The sequence below is a fragment of the Lynx canadensis genome, chromosome E2 (assembly GCF_007474595.2).
Source record: "Lynx canadensis isolate LIC74 chromosome E2, mLynCan4.pri.v2, whole genome shotgun sequence".
Classification (NCBI taxonomy): Eukaryota; Metazoa; Chordata; class Mammalia; order Carnivora; family Felidae; genus Lynx; species Lynx canadensis.
In genome coordinates, this window is record NC_044317.1 from 45,215,014 (window position 1) to 45,226,479 (window position 11,466).

At 35.7% G+C, this 11,466-nt stretch overlaps 1 protein-coding gene across 3 annotated transcripts in view; it reads left to right on the plus strand.

Annotated features, from left to right (window-relative positions):
- The window catches only part of LOC115502520 (zinc finger protein 345), a 99,139-nt gene extending 88,046 nt beyond the window's left edge, over positions 1–11,093 (plus strand). For 2 of the 3 annotated variants that reach the window (XM_030297995.1, XM_030297994.1), the window contains exon 3: positions 9,320–11,093. In XM_030297995.1, the coding sequence (XP_030153855.1) occupies positions 9,399–10,838 (1,440 nt within the window). In that variant the 5' untranslated portion in view covers positions 9,320–9,398 and the 3' untranslated portion in view covers positions 10,839–11,093. The remainder of the gene's footprint in view (positions 1–9,319) is intronic. The other variant, XM_036064237.1, reaches the window with a different exon arrangement.
- The last annotated feature ends 373 nt before the right edge of the window (positions 11,094–11,466 follow it).

Below are 11,466 nucleotides of genomic sequence, written 5' to 3' on the forward strand. Positions count from 1 at the left end.
TTGTAGAAATAGACTGGGTTATGTTGGTTGTGCTTTTCTCTGAAAAGGAAAGATCAAAGAAAAACAAAGCTAAAAAAAAATAAGATTAAGTACATCATGATATGATGCTAATTTAAAGTTAGATCAATCTCTGTTCACTGATTCTTGTATGATCAGATGGGATTTTTGGGAAGGATAAGACATTTAAGAGCCTTACAGTCAGAAGAAATGAACATCATTGGTATAACTCTTTCTAAGAATTATATAGATCTAGGAGTGCCTGGCTGGCTCAGCTGGCCAGCAGATGACTCTTGATCTTGGGGTTGTGAGTTCAAGCCCCATGTTGACTGTAGAGATTACTTAAATAAGTAAATAAACTTAAAAAGAGTTATATAGATCTAGGTCTCTGGGACAGAAGCCAACAGTGATGACCCATTACAACTTCAGGCAATGTATTTTTAACTCTAGGGATACAGCACTATTTATAGAGATTAACCTCTTTTAGCTCTTGTTGGTGCTGTTGAAAAGAGGAATTTAGAGACATCCAAGAAAGATGACTTACCTACAGATGACTTTGTGTGCCTATTTCTCAAATCATGTGTAGATTTTAAATGTTTATTTTGAGAGAGAGAGAGAGGGAGAACCAGTGAGGGAGGGACAGAGAGAGGGAGAGAGAGAATCCCAAGCAGGCTCTGCATTGACAGCAGGGCTTGATCTTGCGAACCATGAGCTCATGACCTGAGCCGAAACCAAGAGTCAGACACTTAACCAACTGAGCCACCTGGGCACCCCTCAAATCATATGTAGATTTTGAACATAAAACAAGAATGTAGCACTCCCTTCCTCAGTACATTGGTATGCTTGTCATATATTGCCACTTATGTATATATTAAATCATTTTTTAAAGTTGTACCTTAAAAACAATAAAATTTAAAATGAAATTCCAATACAATTATAATAGAGAATCAAAAGCAAAAAAGTAATAGGTGATCTGACAATACACTGAATAGACTAACAGAACACTATTATCATTTTGTGGACTTACACAAAATAACCACATAGCATAAGATAAGGATGATTGAAAAATTAAAATACCATTTCTTGAGCTTTATTGTGTATAAGGGTCTGTATATAATACCTTAGAAACTGATAATTTCTTGCCAATATTCTAAGATGAGAAAACAGAGTTTTAGTGGGGTAAATAATTTACCCAAGGACGTGAGTGTTAGGAATTGGATTTTAGGACCTGGATTGAAAGCTGGATTTGTCAGACTTCAGAGCTAATGTTCTTAACCAAAATAGTTTGGAGTTAAGTCTACAGGGAAGATATAAAAAAATAAAATTAGCCAACGATATCATGGACAAAATGGAAGTTTATTCTCACTTAGGGAAAAGAATTTTCTTGAATGTTCTCAAACTCTTCTTTTCAGTTGTACTAAGAAAAGCCAAAAAAGGTTAGTCTCTCTAGATAGTGCTGTACATGTACAATGATTCTTACTTAAACAACACACACACACACACACACACACACACACACGTGTTTATAGATAGATGGATGGATAGATGGATAGATAGATAGATAGATAGATAGATAGATAGATAGATGAAGGGGAGGAAGATTAGAATCTCCGGGGAATCAGAACCAATAGGAAATTCATAAAGCTATAATAAGGAATTATTTTAATGCAGTAATGGAGAACGGTAAGCCCCAAGATCTACAGTCCACAAGCTAGAGAACCAGATGAGCTGATGGTGTCATTCGAGTCCAAAGGCCAGCAGACTTGAGATCTGAGAAGAGCTAATGTTTCAGTTTGATTCTAAATGCAGGAAGAAAATGTATGGCCCAGCTAGAAAGCAGTCACGCAGGAGAAATTCCCTATATTCACTCAGACTTTTGTTTTATTCAGGCCTTCAATTGATTATATGAGGCCCACACACACATTAAGAAAGGCAGACTGCTATATTCAGTCATTTACTCACAAGTCAGTTTACTTATTTAAATGTTGAACTCATTTGAAACCACCCTCACAGAAGCACTCCACAATATTTGACCAAAAAATATATCTTAAAAATAATAACCCAAGGGCACCTGGATGGCTCAGTCAGTTAAGCATCCTATTTTGGTTCAGGTTATTATCTCACGGTCTGTGAGTTTGAGCCCCACTTTGGGCTCTGTGCTGACAACTCATAGCCTGGAGCCTGCTTTAGATTCTGGTCTCCCTCTCTCTCTCTGCCTCTCCCCTAGAGCCTGCTTCAGATTCTGTGTCTCCCTCTCTCTCTCTCTCTTCCCCTCCCCTGCTTGTGTTCTCTCTCTCTTAAAAATAATTTTTAAAAAAGAGTCTGGTTTTTTGTTTGTCTCTTTTTTCTTTCTTTGTTTTGCTTCTTAAATTACACGAGTGAAATCATATGGTATTTATCTTTGACTAACTCGCTTAGTGTTACATCCTCTATATCCATCCATGTTGTTGCAAATGGCAAGATTTTTTATAGCTGAGTAATATTCCATTGTATATATATGTACCACATAAGTACACATATACATATAAACTAAATAAATATAAATATGTATATATACATATAAAATACATATAAATATATGTATATGTACATATAAATAAACTTTTTATAAGTTTATTTACTTATTTTTGGGAGAGAGAAAGAGCGTGAGTAGAGGAGGGGCAGAGAGAGAGGGAGAGAGAGAGAGAATCCCAAGCAGGCTCTGCATGGTCTGCACAGAGCCCGACTTGGGGCTCGAACTCACAAACTGTGAGATCATGACCTGAGCCAAAATCAAGAGTTGGACACTTAACCGATTGAGCCACCCAGGTATCCCACCACATTTTCTTTGTACATTCACCTATTGGTGGACATTTGACTTGCTTTCATAATTTGGCTATTATAAATAATGCTGCAGTAAACATAGGGGTGCATATATCTTTTCATATTAGTGTTTTCATATTCTTTGGGTAAATACCCACTAGCGGAATTACTGGATCATTGTATTTTTAATTTTTGGGGAGTCTCCATACTGTTTTTCACAGTGTCTGCACCAATTTGTTTTCCTACAAACAGTGCACAAGGGTTCCTTTTTCTCCACATTCTCGTCAGCACTTTTTGTTTCTTTGTTGTTGATTTTAGCCATTCTGACAAGTGTGGAGTGATATCTTGTTGTGGTTTTTCCTTTTTTTTTTTTTTTTTTTTACTTTTCCCTGCTGATGAGTGATGTTGAGCATCTGTTGGCCATCTGTAAGTCTTCTTTGGAGAAATGTCTCTTCATGGGTTCTGCCCGTTTTTTAAATGGCTTATTTGTCTTTTGGGTGTTGAGTTATAAAAGTTCTTTATATATTTGGGGTACTAGTCCTTTATTGGATATGTCATTTAAAAATATCTTCTCCCATTCAGTAGGTTGTCTTTTATTTCTATTGATTGTTTCCTTTGCTGTGCAGAAGCTGTTTATTTTGATGTAGTCCCAATAGTTTGTTTTTGCTTTGATTTTCCTTGTCTCAGGAGACATTATGAAAAATGTTGCTATGGCTGATGTCAGAGAAATTACTGCCTGTGCTCTCTTCTAGGATTTTTATGGTTTCAGTTCTCACATTTAGGTCCTTAATTAATTTTGATTTCATTTTTGTGTGTAGTGTAAAGAAGTAGGTCCATTTTCATGAGTTAATTTTTTATGTGAATTGAGATAGAGGATCTGATTTCATTCTTTTGCATATATTTATCCAGTTGTCCTAGCACCATTTGTTAAAGATAATTTTATTTTCCCCATTGAATGGACTTGTCATCCTTGTTGAAAGGCAATTGGTCATAGAAGTTTAGGTTTATTTCTGGATTCTCAGTTCTATCCAATTGGTCCATAGATCTATCCTTGTGTCGGTGTGCAGTGTTTTGGTTACTGTAGCTTTTTGTTTGTAAGTTTTGAAACTGGGAGGTAGATCTTCATACTCTGTTTTTCTTTTGCAATTTTGTTTGGCTATTCCAGGCCCATTCCATATGAATTTGAAGATTGGCTTTTCATTTCTCCAGAAAGGCCATTGAAATTTTGATAGAGGTTGCATTGAATCTGCAGATTGCTTTGAGGAGTTTTGCTATCTTTTAACACTCCTAAGTTTTCCAGTCTGTGCACATGGGATGTTATTCTGTTTTTAACCCCAACTGGTGAACTGCAGTTGAATTGTCACTAACCACCCTGAGTTGGTGTCAGACTCCACAGGTTTTAGCTAAATGTTTACCTCTCCCTACTTTAGACCAACTGGCTACAAATCTTGTTATGGAGAAAGGGTTCCCGTGACCACCCTCGCTGCCAGGTTTAATAATTTACTAGAATGACTCTTGGAATTCAGAAAAGCACTATGCTCAGAATTAAAGTTTTATTATAAACCATAAGGATACAAATCAGGAATAGCCAAATGAAGAGATACATAAGCAAAATCTGGAAGGAACCCAACTATGGTTTCTGTAGAATTTCCTTGTGGAATTAGGGTACATTACCTTTCTGGTTCATCAATGTGTTTATCTGCCAGAAAGTTATATTGAACTTCAGTGTCCAGGCTTTTTATTGGGGTTCCACTGTGACATGAATGCTTAATTACTGCCTGCATAATTGATCTCTGTCTTTAGCTTCACTCTGCTCTCCCAGAGGTTGGGCTGGCTCAGTCTTTCTGATGACTGCCTCCAATGCTGAAGCTACCTACACAGGCACAACATGAGTTACCTCATTAGCATAAACTCAAGTGTGATCCAATATGAAAGACACTTATATCACTTAGGAAATTCCAAGAGTTTTAGAAACTATGATCTAGAAACCTGGGACAAATACAAGACTAATTCTTTATTAGATAACAGATATCTTCTTATTTATTTAGTGGTTCCTTTTCTCTTGGATCTTTTAGCTTAACTTAATGATTTGAAAAAGATCTTTATATTTTGGATACTAGGTTTTTGATAAAAAAATATTTTATAAATATCTTCTCTCGGGGCACCTGTGTGGCTCAGTTGGTTAAGTGTCTGACTTTGGCTCAGGTCATGATCTCACGGTTTGTGAGTTCAAGCCCCACGTTGAGCTCTGTGCTGACAGCTCAAAGCCTGGAACCTGCTTCAGATTCTGTGTCTCATTCTCTCTCTGCCCCTCCCCTGCTTGTGCTCTGTCTCTCAAAAATAAATAAATGTAAATAAATATCTTCTCTCATTCTAAAGCTCATTACTCTTTATCATGAATTTATTCATAACTGAGGTATGAGTCATGTTTACTTTGCTGTACAACTTTATTTGCTATGTAATGTTGCCTGTTTTTTTTAAGGGGGGGGTGATATGTGGTTGTCCATTTAACTATCACTAATTCATACTCAGTCTTTTAGAAAACAAATTTTTGGGAAATTTTGCATTTCCTATGTTTAGACAGCCCTCCTACAATCCTTTGTTCTTCTCTGCCCACTATTATTCTACATTTTGCCTACTTTTTGAATTCTGTTTCCTTCTTCTTTGTTGAGTTTTTATTTCTTGGATTTCATGCCTTCCTGTTTCTTGGTTTACTCTAAGAAAACGTGAAATTATCAAAATTGTTTTTTTGTGTAGGTGGCATGTAAAAATGGATAAATGTGTTAAACTTGTGAATTCTAGTATATCTGAAAAGGGCTTTTCAACCAGTATATTTGTTCTTTCACAGGACATGAATTCTACTTGAAATATTTTTCTTTAGAATTTTAAGGTTATGACTTCTGGTTTAGAATATTGTTGAGAACTTCAAAGCCATTTTCATTCCTGCTCTTTTATTGATGCCCTGTTTTTACTCTTTGGAGGCTTTTAAGTTCTTTTCTTTGTTCCTAGTGTCCTGAAACCTAATGTAAAACATATCTTAGTGTGAGTCATTTTTATTTTTTATGCTAGGTATCAAATAAGTCCATTAAATGTGGAGATTCATGTCCTTCAGGTCTGGAAAATTTCTTAAATGCTATTTTCTAAAACAATCTGTAATTTCTGTTTTCTTTGAAAAATTTCTAATATACAGCAAACTTGAAAGAATATTTCAGGGGCGCCTGGGTGGCTCAGTCAGTTAAGCATCCAACTTTGGCTCAGGTCATGATCTCACTATCAGGAGTTCCAGCCCCTTGTCAGGCTCTGTGCTGATAGCTCAGAGTCTGGAGCCTGCTTCAGATTCTGTCTTCCTCTCTCTCTGCCCCTCCCCTGCTCGCTCTTTTTCTCTCTGTCTCTCAAAAATAAACATTAAAAAAATATTTTTTAAAAGGAAGAATATTTTAGTGTACCCTATATAGTCATCACCTAAAATCACCAATTGTTATCATTTTGCCACATTTGCTTTGTCTTTCTAAACACACAACACACACACACACACACACACACACACACACACTTTTTTCCCCCTGAATCATTTGAATACAGGTTGGGGACATCTGGACACTTTACCCTTAATACTTTTAGTATGTATCTTCTAAGTATAAGGACATTTTCCAAACAATAACAATGACATAACAAATCTATGAAAATTTACATTAACTCATTAATATCACCTCAAACATTTCATGTTCAATTATTTCCAGGGGTTCCCCAAAGTGTTTTTTGTTTTTTTAGCTGATGTAATTTTGTTTGTTTTTTTATTCATTTATTTGGTTGCTTGTTTGCAATCCAATCAAGATTCATGCATTGTTCATGTTGTTGAGTCTCTTTAGTCTCTTTTTTTCACATTAAAAAAAATTTTTTTTTTATTATATGAAACTTATTGTCAAATTAGTTTCCATACAACACCCAGTGCTCATCCCAAAAGACACCCTCTTCAATGCTTTAGTCTCTTTAATCTAGAACAGGCTCTAGATTAGAGTGTTTTAGAGAATTCAGGACAGTTTTCTTATAGATTGTCTCAACAACCTCCATTTCTCTGATGGCTTTCTCCTTTAGAGATGGCAGTCTCCTTTAGATTTGGCAAGCATGCTGTGTAGGTGATAAGACAGTGTACGTTTTATTGCATTACATTGGTGAGGCACATAATGTCAGGTTGTTGCACTATTGGTGATAGCCAGATTTTATAACTAAAGGTTAGAAGTGGTGAATACTAAATCTTCCCAGTACAAAGGTATATTTTTCCCTTTATAATTAGAAATAGATCTGTAGTAGTGATATTGTGAAACCAGTAAATACTCTTTTTCTCAACCACCATTCACTTTCTAGTTTTTAGAATTTACTGAGGATCCTAGCCTTTTGCAGGATAAATCATCCTTTTCCTTACTTTTTTGGGTTAGGTTTTATCATTTTTGGTTGTTAAGCTAGTCTTAATTTGTCTTCATGCTTTCCCACTTCAAAAGTTTTGTTGCTGCTACCTCCTCTTTACTTGTCTTTGACCTTGTGGGTTTGGTCCTTTTTTTAAAAAAAATCCATTTCATTCATTTCAGTGAGTCTGTTAAAAGGGCAGGAAAAAACTGCATGCGATCCACTTGTTCTCTTTGAGAGAAAAGTGTATTCTCTTTCTAGAGAAATCTTGTTTTTAGAAGTTTATTTTCAAACTAACTTATTTTGAATTTTGAAACTAACTTACTACATTAGGCATTCACTAAATGTACTTTGCTCTTTTTGTATGTGCCAGGGTTCAAGTTGATTAAAGTAACAGACATTGGTTATCCTTCCTTCCTGAAGTTTGGCTCTACTGTAGCAGACGGACATTAAGCAAACATTCAAATATGAAATTTGTAATTGTAGGAGACAAATGTGTAATCACCCATTACCAAACAAAACACAAAGAATGGAAGAAAACAAAGTGCTTCATGAGATAATGGTGAGACGTGCATAGTTAAGATTGAATATTCAGAAAAGATTTTTATTAGGATATGCCATTTAGCAGAGACCTGAACAATGGCCAGGAGCTTGTAAGGCCAAAAGAGGTGGCAGTGGAGACGGTGGTATGGATGGTTATTTAGGGCAGATGAAATCATGGCATGTGTGTTGGGGGTGGGGGGGGGGTTAAAGTTTAGTGCATTTGAAGAACTGAGAAGACCAATGTAGCTGTAGTTTATTGTTCAAAGGAAATAGGTAGCAAGTTGAAGAGGCATGCAGGAGGCAGGTTGTTAAGGAATTGTTAAGACCAAGTTAAGGACTGTGGGTCTTTTCCTAAGAACAGTGGGAACCACTGAAGCATTTTGAACATGAAAGTGCCAGGCTGAATATCACTCTGGCTGTTAGGGGTGGAAAACTAGCAAGGCGGACAGCTAGATAAAATGCTACTTTTGTGTCCAAATAAAAGATAATTTTGGCCTGGATCATCTATTGACAGTAGAGAGGGAAAGAACAATTTCAAGACATATTTAGGCCAACCTCAAACAAGATTGCTGTATGAGTGTTATAGGAAGAGAATGGAGCTCAGATGTTTTCACCTTTTGGGGCTTGACATATTTGCTCAGGGACTTAATTGGTATCTTAAATCCATTCATTTTCCTAGTTTCTTTTCTGGCATAGAAGTCTTACAAAATAATAGCTACTAAACACTGTGCAGTTACTTAATACAACTACATATATACATTATGTGTGATTTCAGAATTATTCAATAATCATTGGAGCTGGGGTTCAGAATACTTATCTGCATCTTTGAAATCTGCCAATAGTACCACATTACCTCTATCTGCTATTCCTTTCTCTCAGATTTTAAAACTAGATTCTCAATTACAGTAGCTTTTGCTGTATCCCCTTTTTTGCTCTCCCAAGCTTAGCTTCATAGACTTCCTACACAAACATGGATTTTATCAAATGGCATAAATAAGCCACATTCTAACCACAATAGATTCTTCCTTCTTCATTGATCATTTATCACATTAATCTTTCATCAGGATACTGCTGTATCTGAAGTAACATTCTCTTTTATTTCCTTCAGATTCTATGCAATTTATGTTTGTTACCTATTTATCCTAGTTTTTTTCTAGGTGTAGTTAGTGCTCCAAACAACCCTAAGAAATGGGTTAATTGGTAATTACCCACATTTTAAAATGTATATGACGCTAGATTTATTCTCTTACAAAATTGGGGTAGAGCCTAGACATCTTTATATTTATCAAGGTCCCATGTTTGAAGGTTTTTTTTTTTTTTTTATTTAGATCACTATAGGAACAACTGACTAATCTATTTTCCTAAATATCTCTTTACCTTCCAGTGTGACTTCTCATTCTTTTTACTTTCCTTATCTGTTTGTCAAGTTGCCCCATCATATTTGAGAACTGTATAAACTACTCACTTTTTATGAAAATTAGTTTCGGTTAAGTCTTTTCATTTCTATTATAAAAGTTTTTTTTCCTCCCAGAACACAAAAAAAGTGAATGTTTGCTTTTATATTTTCTTTCAGACTGTGAATCAAGGTTGAGACCAAGAAATTATTTCTGAAAAAGGATATTTATGGAGTAGAATCATCCTGATGAGAGATAATGGAAAGACTTTTAAAAAACAGCATTGAGTGTTCAAGTTTCAGAGGTGATTGGGAATGTAAAAGCCAGTTTGAGAGAAAACAGGAATCTCAGGAAGGACATTTCAGTCAAATGATATTTACTTCTGAAGACATGCCCACTTTCAATAACCAGCATCAGAGAATACATACTGATGAGAAACTCCTTGAATGTAAGGAATGTGGGAAGGATTTTAGTTTTGTATCAGTCCTTATTCGACATCAGCGAATTCATACTGGTGAGAAACCTTATGAATGTAAAGAATGTGGCAAGGCCTTTGGTAGTGGTGCAAACCTTGCTTACCATCAAAGAATTCATACTGGTGAGAAACCTTATGAATGTAGTGAATGTGGAAAGGCCTTTGGTAGTGGCTCAAACCTTACCCATCATCAGAGAATTCATACTGGTGAGAAACCATATGAATGTAAAGAATGCGGGAAAGCCTTTAGTTTTGGATCAGGCCTAATTCGACATCAGATAATTCACAGTGGTGAAAAGCCCTATGAGTGTAAGGAATGTGGGAAGTCCTTTAGTTTTGAATCAGCCCTTACTCGGCATCACAGAATTCACACAGGTGAGAAACCTTATGAATGTAAGGATTGTGGAAAGGCCTTTGGCAGTGGTTCAAACCTTACTCAACATCGAAGGATTCATACTGGTGAGAAACCTTATGAATGTAAAGCATGTGGAATGGCCTTTAGTAGTGGTTCAGCCCTTACTCGGCATCAGAGAATTCATACTGGCGAAAAACCGTATATATGTAATGAATGTGGGAAGGCTTTTAGTTTTGGATCAGCCCTTACTCGACATCAAAGAATTCACACTGGTGAGAAGCCTTATGTATGTAAGGAATGTGGGAAGGCTTTTAATAGTGGCTCAGATCTCACTCAACATCAAAGAATTCACACTGGTGAGAAACCCTATGAGTGTAAGGAATGTGAGAAGGCCTTTAGAAGTGGTTCAAAACTTATTCAGCATCAAAGAATGCACACTGGTGAGAAGCCCTATGAGTGTAAGGAATGTGGGAAAGCCTTTAGTAGTGGTTCAGACCTTACTCAACATCAGAGAATTCATACTGGTGAGAAACCTTATGAATGTAAAGAATGTGGCAAGGCCTTTGGTAGTGGCTCAAAACTTATCCAACACCAGCTAATTCACACTGGTGAAAAACCCTATGAATGTAAAGAATGTGGAAAGTCCTTCAGTAGTGGTTCAGCTCTTAATCGGCACCAGAGAATACACACTGGTGAAAAACCTTATGAATGTAAGAAATGTGGGAAGAATTTTGGTACTGGCTCAAGCCTTACTCAACATCAGAAAATTCATACTGGTGAGAAACTTTATGAATGTAAGGAATGTGGAAAGGCTTTTGGGAGAGGTTCAGAGATTCAGCAACATAAAAAATGTCATACTGGTGAGTAGTAGATCTGTGAATTGGAAACTCTGTAAGTTAGAATTATGTGGTTAAGGAAGGACACAGGACAGAAAAGAAAATTCATACTGGTGAGAGTCACTACAAATGTAATTAAGGTACAAATGCCTTACTTATGCTTTACCACTTAGTCTGAAAGAATTTATACAGGAAAAGAAAAACCACTCTGAAGATCTCTGTCTATATTCATTCTTTCGTTACTTTTGGAAAATTCATACTTGTGAATATTAAAAATTAAAAAACCATTTATTGTATTTTGCCTTTATTTTAAACATTGAAAAATTCACTTGGGGGCTAATCCTGCTACCTTTGTTTTTTTTTATGTTCTTAATTTTTTGTGCATTATACAGAATTACTAATCCATCTCAAAATTATTTTAAATTATTTATTGAGGGTCTAAATTTAGCCTTCTTCCTGTTTCTCATTTGAATGCCATTTATTTAATAACTATATTTTTGTATTTTTTATTGCCTGTTTGATGGTAAGTTATATTTTTATACATATAAAGCATGGATATCGGGTCAGTCTTTGTTTCTAAATTTGCATATCTGTGTTTGTATCTGTGTTCCATTTTGTTCGTGTTAAGTTACTGTTACTTTTAAGTATCCTTTAATATCT